At 36.0% G+C, this 17,295-nt stretch overlaps 1 protein-coding gene across 1 annotated transcript; it reads left to right on the top strand.

Moving 5' to 3' along the window:
- Positions 1-5,525: 5,525 nt before the first annotated feature.
- Positions 5,526-6,080, top strand: LOC145661629 (uncharacterized). The gene has a single exon (XM_081726949.1). It carries the CDS (start codon positions 5,526-5,528, stop codon positions 6,078-6,080), a length of 555 nt encoding a protein of 184 aa, XP_081583075.1.
- Positions 6,081-17,295: the final 11,215 nt, after the last annotated feature.

Raw genomic sequence — 17,295 nt, forward strand, 5'->3', positions numbered from 1 at the left:
CTATTAAATGTATGTTATTACTCTTAGAAAATGAAAGGCAGTAAATACTACAAGCATATGCTACGACATTTAAAGAAATATTTGCTTTTGCAACTTCTTGAAATATGTTCGTTGCCATTAGGTGCAGTTTTCACTTTCTTGGAACACATCAAAACACAACAATACTTAGAATCAATCCACACTTCAGTTATACAAAATAAACTTAAAACCTAGAATTATGTTCAATTTACTAAATTTTATTGTATATACACTCGTACATCCTTAAACACAACACTTCACTCGTATATTACACTACAAAACAATGGAAAAGGTAGAAGTTGTTTCTTATCACGCTCTTTTTAATCGATATTCCTTACTTTAGAAGGAAGAAAAGAATTTTAGGAACTGTCAATTTTTGTGCAATTAAAGAATAACTTGTGAAATAGGCCCTACTTTTTTGCATAATGTTCTTTCGATTAGCTTCAAAGCGGCTCACTAACATATCGAGCCCTTGTAAGAAGAAATGGAAGTATGCTGAAATTGTGCTCCAATAGGTTACTTTTTGGGGTTATTTTCTGTGGCGATTAAAACGCAATTACTGTAGCTTTCTTTACTCCACGGGAAGACAACCAATACGTATTCACGCAACAGCAAATATTATATGGCAGCATTTTTTCCTATTAATCAGTAACACATACAAAATCATTACATTTCCAAATGAAACTATATATACATTAATTAGTTACTTCCATGTGTTGGGATTTATTCAAGATTTTTGGTGAGGGCAACTTCAGAAATATCCAAATTTATACAAATTGACGTAGAAACATGGGCTTAATGACAAATCGTTAGTGCATTGTTGGTGGACTTAAACGCACTAAGCACTAACGTTATTGCTACCATATTTTGGTATTTGTTCAAAGCTTTTGGTGGGGACCAACTACAGAAATATCAAATTGTATACAAGCTGTTAGTGTTTTCTAGAAGAACTAACGAATGACACTAACTTTCTCGTTACTGTTTTAAGTGGAGGAAGTTCAAGCAAACTTCCAAAGATATTTTACTTTTAGCACCTACACTAATGAAGCACTAACATTAGGGGTTGGTACACTAACAAGCACTAACACTGCACTAACGATTGCAATAGAAGAGGTCATGAGTGCTTCTAAATGTGGTGGAAATTTGATATACTGAGAAATTCCTCATAAATTTCTTATAAACACTAACGAAACTTTTTTCTAGAAGCACTAACGATGCACTAACGAATCGCACTATTTTTTTCCTAAGTGCTTATAGTAGGGCCTAAGTTCATACTATTTCCCAAAGTATTTTACTTGTTGCACCCATACTAATGAAGCACTAACGTTACCTGTTGGTGCATTAAGAAGCACTAACGATGCGCTAACGAATGGCACTAATTTTTTTCGTTAGTGGTTGAAGTATCTGTAGCAGCGGGAAATTGTCCCACGAAAGGGTTTTCCTTCTAACACCTTCACTTAAGAAGAATTAACGATCAGTGTTGAATTCAGACATTTTCACCCGCGGGGGAATGCGAACTCCTCGGGGGGGGGGGGAAGGTTGCTTTCCTGCATTTTTGCAAGAAAGCAGCGTATTTAACAATTCCATTGACATGCACATCTTACTTAATATTGAGACTAATTGCTGATAAATATTCAATGTGAGATTATAATTAAAAAAAACAATCGTTTAATTTTATCTAAAACATTAAATAAAGACTGGCAAAAATATTTAGACTAAACTTTAACTGGTATTTACAGTACTTACTTTTGTTATTATTGACGTAGAAATTTGGGGTAAATGGCAATCCTTAGTGTATCGTTAGTGCGCGTAAACGCATTAAGCACTAACGTTAGTGGTATCAGAGTTTACGAGTTATTTGAGATTTTTGGTTGGGGACAACTTCAGAAATATCCATATCTATACAAATTCATGTAGAAACATGGGGTTAACGTCAATCGTTATATAGCATTGTTAGTGGATTTAAACGTACTAAGCATTAACTTCAGTGCTACCATATATTGTGATTTATTGAAGATTTTTATTGAGGGACCAACTTCAGAAACATCAAATTCCATACAAGCTGTTAGTGTTTAATGGAAGCACTATCGATATACTAACGAATATCACTAATTTTTTCGCTAGTGCTTGAAGTCGGGGCAAGTTCAAGCAAACCTCGAAAGATATTTTACTTTTAGCACCTACACGAATGAAGCACTAGCGTTAGTGGTTGCTGCACTAAGAAGTACTAATGATGCACTTATGATTGCACTAGAAGAGATCATTAGTGCTTTTGAGTTTGGCGGAAATTTGACGCAATGAAAAATTCAACATACATTTCTTATCTGTGTTTCCTGACATGTAACTGGACATAATTGCACTAACAGTGAAGCACTAACGAAATTGTTAGTGTTTCATAAACCACTAAAGATGCACTAAGGAATGGTACTAATATTTTCGTTAGTACCTGAAGTGGGGGTGCCAAGTTCACGCATGGCCTATACTAACGAAACACTAACATTAGGTGTTGGTGCACAAAAAAGAACTAAAAATGCACTAACGATTTCCTTAGAAGAGATCATTAGTGCATTTGAATTTGGCGGGAATTAATGCAATGAAAAATTCCCCATACATATCTTATGTGAATTTCGTGACATGTAGTTGGCCATAACTAAACTAATAATCCAACATTATTGAAACTGTTAGTTTTTTGAAGCACTAACGAATGCCACTCACTTTTTAGTTAGTACTTGAAGTCGGAGAACTACCTTCACCCTAACGTTCAAACCTATTTTATTTGTAGCACCTATATTAATAAAGCATTAACTTCAGTTGTTGGTGCACTACGAAGCACTTACGAATCACTAATAATTGCACTATTAGAGGTAATTAGTGCTTTCGAATGTGATAGGATTTGGCACAATAAAATATCCCCATGTATTTCATATGGGAGTTTCATGACATATAACTCAGCACCTCCACATAAGAAATAAGGGAAACATTAGTGCGGTTTTAGTGGTTTGTGTAATAGCACTAATTTTGTAAACTATACCAAAAATTAGTGCTACATTAGTGCTGACGATACCGCATAGAAAGAAAATTAGTGGTATGTATAGTATGATCAAAATTAGGATCCATTATTTTCTTTGATGATGCCGCCATATTAGATTTTTGAATATATTTGGCCTACTGATAATGGCATTAATTTTCTTTTTATGCGGTTTCGACAGCACTAATTTAACACTAACATTGTGCGTAGATTTCATCTCAATCGGTTGCCCCACCCACATATTCTTGGTTTTTTGACGTTTATGTAACAGCATTAATTTTGTAAACTATGCCAAAAATTAGTGCTAACGATACCGCATAGAAAGAAAATTAGTGCTATGTATAGTATGATAAAAATGAGGATCGATTGTTTTCTTTGATGATGCCGCCATATTAGATTTTCGAATATTTGGCCTACTGATAATGGCACTAATTTCCTTTTTATGTGGTATCGACAGCACTAATTTAACACTAACATTGTGCATAGGTATCATCTCAATCGGTTGAGTGGGTGGGGCTAGGTTCACGCTAGCCCCACCCACATATTCTTGGTTTTTTGACGTTTATATAACAGCACTAATTTTGTAAACTAGGCCAAAAATTAGTGCTGACGATACTGCATAGAAAGAAGATTAGTGCTATTTATCTTACCATAAAAATGAAGGATCTTTTGTTTTCTTTGATGATGCCGCCATATTAGATTTTCGAATATATTTCGCCTGCTGATAATGGCACTAATTTTCTTTTTATGCGGTATCGACAGCACTAATTTAACACTAACATTGTGCATAGGTTTCATCTCAATCGGTTGAGTGGGTGGGGCTAGGTTCACGCTAGCCCCACCCTCATATTCTTGGTTTTTTTGACGTTTGTGTAACAGCACTAATTTTGTAAACTATGCGAAAAATTAGTGCTAAATTAGAGCTGACGATACCGCATAGAAAGAAAATTAGTGCTATGTATAGTATGATAAAAATGAGGATCGATTGTTTTCTTTGATGATGCCGCCATATTAGATTTTCGAATATATTTGGCCTACTGATAATGGCACTAATTTTCTTTTTATGCGGTATCGACAGCACTAATTTAACACTAACATTGTGCATAGGTTTCATCTCAATCGGTTGAGTGGGTGGGGCTAGGTTCACGCTGGCCCTACCCACATATTCTTGGTTTTTTGACGTTTATGTAACAGCACTAATTTTGTAAATTATGCCAAAAATTAGTGCTAAATTAGTGCTGACGATACTGCATAGAAAGAAGATTAGTGCTATTTATCTTACCATAAAAATGAGGGATCTTTTGTTTTCTTTGATGATGCCGACATTGAACATTTTCGAATATATTTTGTCTTTCTGATAATAGCACTATTTTTCTTTTCATGCGGTATCAACAGCACTAATTTAACACTAACTTTGGGTATAGGTTTCATCTGGTTTGGTTTAGTGGGTGGGGCTAGCGTGAACCTAGCCCCACCCAGAATCTTTTTTGTTTTTTGAAGTCTGTGTAACGGCACAATTTTTTTTAGCATTTCAGGTCGTCACCACTAATTGGGCACTAATTTTTGGCATATGTTTTAAAATTAGTGCCGATGTGGGTGGGGCCAGGTTCACGGACATGTGGAAGAGAACGAAGACGAAAATCTCAAGAAGCTAAAAGTGAAACTGAAATAAATAATTCGGAGTAAATGAGGAACTAGGTTCTATGCAATTTTCAATGTGTGTCAAGTGTCATTGCAATGCCAAAATACAAAAAATCAGACTTAAAAAATACAGATTACTACCATATTAGAAAAGCTGTAAGACAACACTTAAGTCCATGTATTGGACGGACTGAACGTTCGACATCTGGGTCATGTGAAGTTAATGACCTTTGTTTAAGGGATGTTTTCGTATCTAGTCATTGTTCTATTACTTTTAAGAATACCGGTAGCATTGGAAACCACGAAAGCCTTACTGTAACTTCTGGATGTAGTAATGGAATGGAAAACCCTGTTTCATCTGGGCATGAAACTAGCAGTGATTATAATGTAGCTTCGTGTGATGTGAACCGTGCTGTCGTTGCAGAAGATAGTGATTCATCCTTAAGTCATTCGTCTGGTTATGCTATACCGAACACAATTGTCAATTCTTTGCCAAAAGACCTAATATATTGGGCTGTCAAGAATAATTTAATATACAATAGTATAAATGAGTTATTATCCATATTGGGATATCACGGTCATGAGGAATTGCCTATAGACTGCAGAACTTTGTTGAAATCCGGATCATTGACATTGGTGTTAATAAGAGAAATTGCAGGGGACAAATACTTTTATGTGGGATTATGTCATGGAATTGAAAATTCAATTAAAAGTGGCTTGAAAAACCCAGTTACACCAATTTTCACTGAAAATAAATGTCGATGGCTTACCGCTAGGCAAAAGTACCTCAAAACAGTTCTGGCCCATGCTGTGTATTATAAATGAATCTTCAATACCCATGCCATTTGTAGTGTCTGTGTTTTGCGGTGACAGTAAACCAAAGAACGTAACTGAGTATTTGTCTGATTTTGTGCGAGAAATTAAAATTATTATAGATACTGGAATAAGCGTGGAAGGAGATAGGTACAGGATTGATATTGAAAAGTGTCTGTTCGTTTGCGATGCACCGGCACGTGCATTTTTAAAATGCATAAAATCTCATAATGCGCGTTTCGCATGCGAGAAATGCACAGTAGAAGGTGTATATAAGTCGCGGATAATTTTCGATGACATCGATGCTCCTCTTCGAAATGATGAGACCTTCAGAACTCAGTTGCAGGAAGACCATCATACCGGTATATCTCCTTTTATGGAGCTGCCATTTGATGTTGTTGCACAATATCCGCTAGATTATATGCATCTGATTCTGCTAGGAGTTGTTCGTAGATTAATAAATATTTGGCTAAGAGGACCTTTGAAAGTTCGTTTACCAACAGTTAGTGTTAAATTGCTTTCAGAACTGATCGAAACCGCAGCGGCTTATATTCCGAGGGAATTTGCAAGACGTTCTTGAAGTTTAAAGCATTTTGATCGCTGGAAGGCAACAGAATTCCGACAATTTTTGCTTTACGTGGGACCAGTGGTTCTGTCGTTTGTACTAATACCGGACTTATACGAACATTTCTTACTCTTGTTCGTTGCCACATATGTATTATCGCAACAGCATGTAAATGATGAAACGTGCAACTATGCCGAAATTTTAATGAAAAACTTCGTAAGAAATTGTATTAAGAGATATGGCGAAGAAATTCTAGTTTATAATGTACATTCATTAATACACATCCCAAATGATGTTTTACGGCTCGTTAGACAACTTTAGTGCCTTTCCTTTTGAAAACTACCTTCAGAAGTTAAAAAAGTATATCAGGTCTCCGCATTCTCCTCTGGAACAATTACTAAATAGGTTACGTGAGTGTGAGGAGATGTCTAGTAAACCGATAGAAAATGATGTGAACGTAACTTTACGAAAACAGCATTCGTCTGGACTTCTAGTGCAGGGATTGCCTGACGGTGTTCTACAGTACAAACAACTTACTGTCGGTAGTTTTACCGTGTGTATTTCATCTATGAGAGACAGTGCACTTATTCTCCCTTCGAAGACAGTTGTGTTTGTGAGAAACTTTGTAAGAACGAAGAATGATATAATCATAATTGGTCAACGATTTGCCAATCTTCAAGATTTTTTAAAATTTATCCTTGTATGTCATCTCATTTAGGCATATTTATAGTTCATGGTGTATCGTCCAAATTAGCAACATTTGAAGTAAAAGGTGCTAGGAAGTGCGTTCTAATACCTCTGATAAAATCTCCTGGCAATCCACGAATCGGAAAAGACAAATTTGTTTGTATTCCATTGGCACACACTTCAGCTTCAGATATTAGTGATTTGGAATAGAATCATAGTATGCAATAGTAAAATATACGCATCTAAATCCTGGATATTTCGTTTGGTGACGCCAGACATAGTCCTGAGGAGGTAAGAAAAGGGTGTGGCTGGTAACTATTTCTATACTGGTGTGATCAGGCAATACGTGAAATGCTAGTGACGATAAGTCAGACCCTAGCATTTCACACATTGCCTGGTTACACCAATATAGAAATAGTTACCAGCCACACCCTTTTCTTACCTCTTCACGACTATGTCTGGAATTACGAGACGAAATATCCAGGATTTATATTTGTTTATTTTATTATCTGGCTTTTAAAAGTAAAATTTTTACTTTTATTAAGCTCTATAATTTACAACTTTGGTAAAAACCGTAGAAAAATAGTAAAAATAGAAGCAATCGATATAAATGTGCAAGCTCAGCAAAGATGGTTGTAAAGAGCGAAAAGTAATGGATATTACGGCATAGAAGTGAAAATGCCTGAGGAAGACTTTCGTATAGCAGAAACACTTTTTTTTTTCCTTCTGACAAAGTTGTACAGTGTGGCGACAGTTTAATTTCTTTGTTTGTATTATTTTGTCGTGAATATGTGAAACACAAAACTAAGTTTTGTGTGATATTTTACGTGCTACAAATTCATTGTTACGCCTCTTGTCTTCAGTGCTATATGCAAGATTTATTTTTTCTTTTCCATCCGAATATGCAGAGTTTTCAATAATGGGCTGAGAACTTGGTTTCTAAATAAGGATCTATTAGCGAGAAATATATTAAAACAATATCATTTTCTTTCAAGTGAATTCAAAGCTAATTAATTAATCAAGTAATGCCGTATTCACATATCAAAGTTCTGGGTTACAGTAGAGAAAGTCCAGTTGATAATGCATTTGACCTCGTTTACAGCCACATGTTCTAAGGCTAAACATGTTCTAAAACTAAACAAGATCACTATCAGTCGGCTTTGTTCTAGGCTTGAAACAATTGTCAGTAAATTATCTTTTGGATGTATTATAAAGAAAAACTACATTGCTCGAGTATCTCATTATGAGTAAAAGTATTATATGTAAACTTTGTAGCTTTGTGTATATATGCAAATTAATTCATTGTCTTAAATTTAGTAGGTGATTCCTTACACGAAATGAATGAAAAAGTGAATAAACATGGTTTCGAAAGTAACTCTGAAGGGAGGAGTTTTAGGATCCATGTTTTTTCGATTATTTTTTTTCATTTCATGTAAGAAATCATCACATAAATTCATGACACCGAATTAATTTACACCCTCTGTATGTAGGGCTGAAAGTGATCGTGGTGCAAGTCAGTCAGTTCCATTTCCTTTGAAGACTATATGTATTTTCATAGTTTTTCATGCCTTGGGTACAAGGAATGTACTACAATATGAGTTTGATACGTATAGATATAATATAAAACATTGTTGTGTACGTTAGATATGTAAATTTCAAATAAGTAGTGATTGACAGTATCTTACAATATCTCATCTTAATTTTTGTACAAATTTGTACGTGACACAAATTTGTTCTTTGTTCCTTTACAGAACAGGAAGAATATAAAGTAGAAATTGTGTATAAAACAATGAACTTGCCATGTACCGCCATACTTCCTTCCGTTTGTTAGGTATCTTAACTATTTCATCCTTCTCGGGAACCATGATGACAGTCACTTAATTTGTGCTTTCTGAAAACTCTCTATTTTTCCATCCTATGATGTTCTATACTGTTATCTAAAAGAAAATTGAGCCCGAATATTCCAGAAAACACTTATTTTTTATAATTCCTACGTATCTTATTAGCCGTCCACTATCAAATTGAATAGCTACGTAAGGGTTAAAATGCAGTAAGTGATTTTGGGGTACTTGGAGCTCAGTTTTCGTTTACGGGAAAGTGCAAAACACCTCAGGATGGAAAAACAGTGAGTTACCTGCAAGCAAAAATAAAGTGATTGCAATAATGGCTAGACTTACTAAATATACTTAATAAATCAACAGAAGAAAGTACCGTGCAGAAAAAAAAGTGCATCGTTCTATATTAAAGATGTACCATATAGCTCCTACTAGTAATTAAAAAGAGTGGTTAATCATATGTTTACATTTATTCATATGTTTTACTTAGTAACAAGTGTCATTTGGTAATTCGTTATACACCAATTGCCACATTGGCCTACCTTGTTTCTTGTTCATATAGTGTATTATAAGAAAGGACAAGAACCTTACTCTTTAATTTCTGCTGTTGTATTGGTGTTTATTCTTATTTAAGTCTGTAGAGTGCAAGGTTTATTTTTAAAAGATCCAAATTTGAAGAATATATATTATATATATATATATATATATATATATATATATATATATATATATATATATATATATATATATATATATATATATATATATATATATATATATATATATTGGTCTAGGAATTAATTCGTGCGGGTGGACAAGAGATGGCGCAACGAACGGAGCGTCCCACAGTTCCGTGTATCCACACATGTGTTGCAAACCCCTGTCATCGCGTATCGTTCGTAGTATAGGGCAGTGGATTAAAGCGTCAACAACACCAGTTTGTAGTTAAGTGAACATGGCGCAATTTGTGCCTGATAAAGTGTTTTTGCGGGGTGTCCTGCTGCATTACTTTAACATGCAGAAAAGTGCGACTGAAAGTCGTCGTATTTTGGTGGAAGTGTATGGTGATCATGCTCTAGCTGAGCGAACGTGTCAGAAGTGGTTTGCACGGTTTAGAAGTGGTGATTTCGGCTTGGCAGACCAAGAGCGAGCTGGACAGCCAAAAAAATTTCAAGACGAAGAATTGACAGCATTGCTCGAGCAGGATTCATGTCAAACGCAGGAACAACTTGCAGCAGCATTAGGTGTTGATCAAACAACAGTCTCCAAACGCTTGAAAGCCATGGGAATGATTCAAAAGATGTCACATTGGGTTCCACATGAATTGAAAGACAGAGACGTTGAAAGACGAAAAACCATTTGCGAATTGCTGCTTCAACGACAGAGCAGAAAGGGGTTTCTGCATCGAATTATTATGGGTGATGAGAAGTGGATCCATTACGAGAACCCTAAACGAAAAAAGGCCTGGGTGAAACCAGGTGAACCAGGTCCATCACAACCAAAACGAGATATTCACTGTGCAAAGGTTATGCTGTGCATATGTTGGGATATGAAAGGTGTGGTGTACTATGAGCTGCTGCAACCGGGTGAAACTATGAATGGAGAACGTTATCGACGACAATTAATGCGTTTGAAGCAAGCTCTGGCCAGAACACGACCAGAATGGGAGAACAGACATGATAAACTTATTGTTCAACATGATAACGCTCGCCCACATGTCGCAAAATCGGTCAAAACCTATTTAGAAAATGTCGGATGGGAAGTTTTACCCCACCCGCCGCATTCACCAGACGTTGCTCCTTCGGACTACTACTTGTTCGATTGCATGAACAACGATTTGATTGGACAGCGGTTTACTTCTTCAGAAGATATCGAAACATGGGTCTCTGACTGGATCGCTTCCAAGGATGAGGACTTCTTTCGCCACGGAATCCGTACATTGCCTGACAGATGGGCGAAAGTGGTGGCTAGCGATGGACAATATTTTTCTTAAGGTATTTATGTATTTTGTGTTTGTACTACAGCTTCAATGTGTGCGTACCAACCGCACGAATTAATTCCTAGACCAAATATATATACGGTAGAGTATTACATATTTTTTTCTAAATATTTCTTTATACGATTGTATTTGTTCTGTAGTTCCAAAATGTATTAACAGCACTTCGAACAGAAATAGGTTAATATAGTATTTTTTTAAGTAATAAAATTTAGTGTTACCAACTTGATGTCAGAATGTATAATTGTCTTCCTACAGTAATCTTCTCAATGTATTAAAAAGAATAATCAGTAAATGTAAGAATTTAAATAACTTGTTTTATTGCTGATCCTGAGTGCCACAATTGTATTGCTAATACTGCTCTTCGATCGATAACCTTGAGTAATGTTCATGAATAAGAATGAATAATAGTATGCAAATACGGTATTTTGATACTTTCTATGATATGATAATCATAAATATCTTTCGCACATGAAATCGAAAAATACATTTGAAATATATCACGTAATTGTGTTGTAAATGAGTTTATTCTTCAGTATACCACGAAGCACATAAAACAGCTTGATAAAGAAAAGACAGGAAAAACTTCAACATTGGCTTTGTTGAGGGTGAAATTAACTTTTCTTTATTAATTTCATATTACTTATTTTACAATATATGATTTTGTAAGGTGCATGGGTTCCTGGTTCGATGTCAGGTTATGTGAGTTTTTTGGTAAACAACATTGTATTTTCTCTCATTTTTCCACATTATCATTTCTCGAATTCTTCCATGATCAATCACATTCATCTTCCTCCTTTAGTCTGCAGTCAATAACCGTGTGTGACGTTAAAGTTTTCATTTCAATTTATTTTGTACACGTCATTTGCTAATAGTGGTGATAATCTGCTTCATGTGACAAGTTTCGTCTAGCTCAGAAATTATTGAAGTTGGAATTTAACCAAACTTCACTTGCTGAGTGCATGTTATTGTCATTAATTAACTTGGATCTTCAATAATTTTATCTCAAGGTTAATAATGAACTTTCTGTTAGTTGTGGTAGATCAGGGAGAACTGCAAACTTGTACTGCATTAAGGAAGAATAAGGTTAAGAAGTAAAAATTCGAAATGAAATAAAACTCCTAAATTTTGTCCCACGGGTATACCATATATTTTGAAGGAGACAAAGGAGCAGTGAAAATAATTGATTATGAAAGAATTGCTAGAATGAGAATGTGGAAGGAAATTGCAGAACTACAGAAAAAGCACGGACACAATGTTGTTCCTCACAAGCTCTCATATGCCTGGGAGGGATAGAAGCTTTCAGGACAGCCACCATGCTTACCATAAAAACCAGGAAATCACTCAAAGCTAATTCTTGCTTCTCTCAATATGAAAGTTCTCCCCTCTATTAAGTTTAGTACATAATGTACTCTTAATGCATGTATTTCACTGAACTTATTTTTCATTAATCTCTTCAGTAAAGTCGCACATTTATATCAGTTTAATCAATGAATTGAAGTGAAAAAGTAAATGTGACATTAAGGCAAACCAGATTGTGGTTGTTACTACAGCTAAGAAGGAACAATATCAAATAGTTATATTAAGTTTCTAACGTATAGTTACCAGCTATATTTCAATTCTTCTTCACTACTTGGTAGCGATGTGTACCAATCAGTGATGTATAATTGAGGGTGTTTAGTATATATACGTCATGATTGTTTTTAGTTCATTGATTTATATAGAGAAGTTTTTTTTTTTCAATGAGCCACGATTTTATTCATGGTTGATTTTACTGCTTTCTTCGAATCTATTTAATTGCTCTGATCTTTTTATAAATCAAATTTGCTCTGAGTAATATCAAATGTATATATAATACGAATAATGTATATGTTCAAAATGTAACAGACATTTAACTCAACTTGAATTCAGTAAAATCAAACCATTAATCAGATCTGCCCATTTCAAGAAAGAAAGAAAAGCTCCATATAAATCAGTGAATTAAAAACAGAAGATAACACGGATACTCGACACATTTAACTTATAATTAGAAAGAGCTAAATGCAACGAGCAACTAGCAAATACGTGGGGGGGATTTCGGCGGCTGGGTATCGGCTAAAGGCGGGGGAGCAGCGGGATTATGGCGGATACCCCGCCGACGGGACGAAGGTGTAATTAGTGTAATCGAGCAGGTGGCCCGGCGGCGGCGTCCGCCAGCGGCCCGCCATTCGCACATCGACGGGCCTACGGCGGCCCGCTGGCGCAATGCTTATGGGGTAGTGTCCGAAAGGAAACGAAAAGTGAGAAAGGTGTCAGCTCCTGAACAATATTAATATCGAAACTTCGGATGCCTAAACAGAAATTAAGTAGGATTTGTCTTCACCACGATGCATAGTAACATGCTTTCCTTGACTAAAAGACTGGTTTATGTATGCGTTATATTGATATTTTAACAAAATATAATACCAATATATAGAAAAGAATAGTTCCTATTTACAAATTTTGGTTGAACGGATATATCCAACGTGTTGGAAATGGCGAACGAAAATATTATTATTTCTAGTAGTAGGAGTAATAGTGAAAGACGTTCGGAATAATTGCCCGGAAACAATATTGTTTCAGACACATTTATAACTCATACTAGACCCTAAGCATGTACCTTTGGGGGTCGTATTCGTGAATTGTTTGCTAGACACATTACGTTTTCTACAACAGTACGAATCAAGGTTGCAGGCAGACATGTGATGGCATTTTGCTAGTATTTCTCCTGTGAAGGAAGCTGCCTCCACTCTAACTCGTAAGACCGAAAGAAATTCAGCATTTTTCATGTTATTACACATCAGAAGTATGCATATTGTAGTTCATAAAAACAACTTACTGCACCGAGAATCGAACCCGGGACCCTTGAATTACGAAACGACTGCTTACGCCACTACGCTAAGACTTCTCTGTTAAGTAAGAGTCAAAAACACTCGTTTATGAAGCAAATTGCACACGTTGACGATAACGACGAAAAATACTATACTCGAGAGACTTCGAATTTAAATTAAAAAACAAAAATAGACATATAGTGCAACAGACCATTTTTTCTGATTTACCGAAAATATCTCCGTATCTTCCTATTATTGCAATTACAAATATCAATATCCAAAAATGCCTGAAGTTCTTTTTTCACTTACAAGGAGAAAGCAGACTTTAGTAAATTAACATCGGGGCCATTTTTTGCAAGGCGATTGTGAAATTTAAAGTGTTCATATTACAAACTGGGAGAGCGCAATGGCCTAATATAGCATAGAAAAAGCGTCTTAAAGTTTTCGACTCGACGCATGTGTCGTGCGTTGCGCAAACTTTTTAAGTGACGTCGTGGCACAGTCAGAAACATTTGTGACTCACGTTCTATGGGTTATGGGTTCGAATCCCGCGGGCGTCAACTTTTTATTTTGTTTCTTTGCTTCAACCAATAAAGTAGCCATTTGTAGCTACAAGTAAAATGTTAATTCTCCATATGTTTATAAGAGAATTGTGGGGAAATCCGACATGGTAAGTGGTTTCTTGGCAAAAACAGAAAAGTGCAATGCTTTACAACAGTGTTTTATACTTACAGTTGAAGCACATTATTTAGCAAACGGATGACAGGGTAACCATACATGTAGCACAACCACAACTGTGGGGAAAAAATATAAAAGTAAACCACGCAACATGTCGAAGTTACCCACAATGTGTGGGTAACTTCGAGAGCTTCTCAGGCGAACACCGACAGCTTAGAAAGTTTAGTTTTAATTTAATACAGGCAGCATATGAAATAATCTTAATGTATACGAAAAATTTAATGTAAAATAATACAAGTATGCTATAATGCAATTTTTAGGTTGTTTTTTAAATCAGGATACAAATGTAAGTCGAACAAAGGTTCGTCCTTTCTGGATCTGTTCTAATCACTTGACAGACAATCATCACATGTATAATAAGGGTAATCTGCATTAGAAACACACAGTTCATGATACCAGTTACGGCAAACCATACACTGTAGCCAGTCCACACCGTTTGGGGTCTTGTTGTATTGAACCTTACATTTGGGACAAACGTTGTTGTCATTGCGTTTGCGCAAGGATTGGGGTGCTTCGAAGGTTCGCTGGCTCAGTCTAGAAAATAAAACCTTTCGAGTGCTCCTCTGGTTACCCTTAGGGCGCGATTGTATTTTTTCCAGGACCATCCATATACTCTGGAGACGTGACTATTTTTCCACCTGTTTTTGCTGCCTTTCTCCTTTGAGACGAATCACTGTTTTTTGTAGGTGTACGGGTCAAGTCATGGAAAGTAATAGACGGAGTTGCCTGTGAAGTTGAAGGAACACTGCTTCCTTGTCCTTCAACGGTGTCTCTTTGAAGATTGTCATTTAATGAATGAGGTACCGATGGCATAAAGTCACTATCTGTAATTTTGAATAGATCTAGTGGGTAAATCCCTGTTGATTCGAATCCACTCACACCAGTATCAACACACGCAACTTTATACCAAGCTTTGTTGAGAAGATGTCCAAAGTGTATTTTTGAAATTGGTTTTCCTGGATGAGCATATACGAACAGCTTACATGCATCATTGTAATACTGCTTAAGAGGTTTAAAAACTGCAACGTCTAGGGGCTGCAATTTGTGCATAGCATGTGGAGGAAGGCAAATCATATGAATATCATTCTCCAATGCATGTTCAAGAACATGCACATCCTTGCAATGGGCCCCATGACCGCCTAACACAAGCAAAATTGGTCCTTATGGTCTGTGAGAGGCTAGATGATCCAGAAATTTGGGGGAAATGTTGGATGTCATGTAGTCTGTCTCTGACATTTCTACTTGTGTTCCTGGTGGCATTCCTAGTAGAAATTATTCCTTCTGTGCCGGTGCTGTGTCATCAGTTATAGCTCAGAATACGTGATAAATAAATGCAACCAAATGGGGATGGAACTGATGCACAACACGGTACTTAACTGTAAAATAGTGGTTGAATTTAAATAAAATTCAAATGCTTCTAATTTAGAAAATGACTAGTTGGGGGAAAGGGTGAGAGAAAGAGAAAGGTTATAATTAAGGAATAGGAATGAGCACTAGCCTGACATATCCAACGAAGCTGGTGTCGTCCTGGTCATCTGGAATGAATATCTGGAGAAGTCTGGATTAGCTGGTGACAGTCAACATCTGGATCTTAATCCTGTTGAACTGCAAGGGGCGTCGATGATGTGTCTTTGCGATGTTGTCCTCCTACACCTTCATTCTACTACTCTGGTGACAAACTTAAAGGTGTCTGCGGCGATGAACCGTCAGAATGGTACTCTTTGACTTGTGGAGTCGGTGGTCCTCCAATGGTGGGATCCGTTTCTCTCCGATGATCCTGCACCTCTCTTGATCGCGTGTCGAATACCCCTTGTTGTTCTGTTCCTCGTGGTTTTGATCAATTCAAGAATGATGACCTAATCGGGAAGTATCAGGCTGTGCTCGAAGGTATGCGGAAAGGAAAGAAGGAAGCTAGTCGAGTTTATTTAACAAATGTGCATTTACAACATGTGTCTGAGAATGTACACTTCTAAACAAAGTTTTCTTTCAAGTTTTCAAAAGTTCATGTCTCTTTATATCAAATACACAGTCACTTCATTTCCAATAGACAGATACTTCACACCCCCTCCTCGAAATCAAAATACACGAAAATTTTAATTTTCCGTAGTAGAAAAAGAAAGAATAAAAATATTGAAGAAAGTCCAAAAAAAATGTTCGTTAAAGGTAAGAGAGTTCTTTGTGTAACATATGTATGTTTTGAATTAATCCTTGACCACAAACTGCAAAATGCTGAGTGTGCGTTCCTGAAACAATTCATATAGTTCACTGGGTAACCTGAAGATATGACGACAGCGTCTCTGGGAAGATGGAAAGTAAGAAAAAGAAAAATAAACATTAGTGCTTGCATAATATCATTGTGAGTGACATGTATTTAAAAAGTTAGTGTTGAGTTCCGTTAGTGCTCAGGGAAGGGAAATGAAAGGTAGGAATAATACTAAATTTAATTATCACTTACACAGATTATCAAAACTTAGATACGTATAATAAAATAAATATTCCATAAATATAGTATAATCTAATGTAGACCTCTCTCTATATATATGTTCCTCTAATGCAGAAAATAACTTCAATATCAAACGTGACTAATACGCGAAAAGAAAAAAAACGGTGTAATACTATCTAGCTAACCAAAGATAGTAAAGTTAGACTGCACAAGAAGGGTACTGATTTCAGTTTGAGAAAAATGAGCTTTAAGTTATTTAGGCTTAAAGCTTCCGTAGACTGGAAAAGAATTCCAAGATATGGTTATAGCCCCATATACTGGTTGTAATCAAACTATATGAAATCAGCACGACAGAACTATTCACCACATATAACCTACAACCCTAACTAACATAAATTTTTCTTATCTTCATCTTCTTTCTTCTTAAATCTTGTCCTCTTCTGGCATCGAATGCTGAACATCAATCATGGCATCGAATCTTAGACATCTGAAGGGATGGAGCATGGTTCTTGCGATCTTGTCTTCAATCTTCTTACATCTTCTTAATATATCCATCGAAGTATCTATCCATACGCGTGTCGTTGATTTTCTTCATTCTTCACATACTCACATTTGAAAAAAATAAAAGTAAGAAACTTCTGTAGTGATACGCTGTCCAATCAAACGAAATGGTACAATTCTT

This window comes from Thermobia domestica, chromosome 10 (genome assembly GCF_964235325.1).
Source record: "Thermobia domestica chromosome 10, izTheDome1.hap1.1, whole genome shotgun sequence".
NCBI classification, from domain to species: domain Eukaryota; kingdom Metazoa; phylum Arthropoda; class Insecta; order Zygentoma; family Lepismatidae; genus Thermobia; species Thermobia domestica.

What these genes read in the sequence shown, in the direction of transcription:
- LOC145661629 (XM_081726949.1), top strand. Translation starts at nt 5,526, where the DNA reads ATGCCATTTGTAGTGTCTGTGTTTTGCGGTGACAGTAAACCAAAGAAC.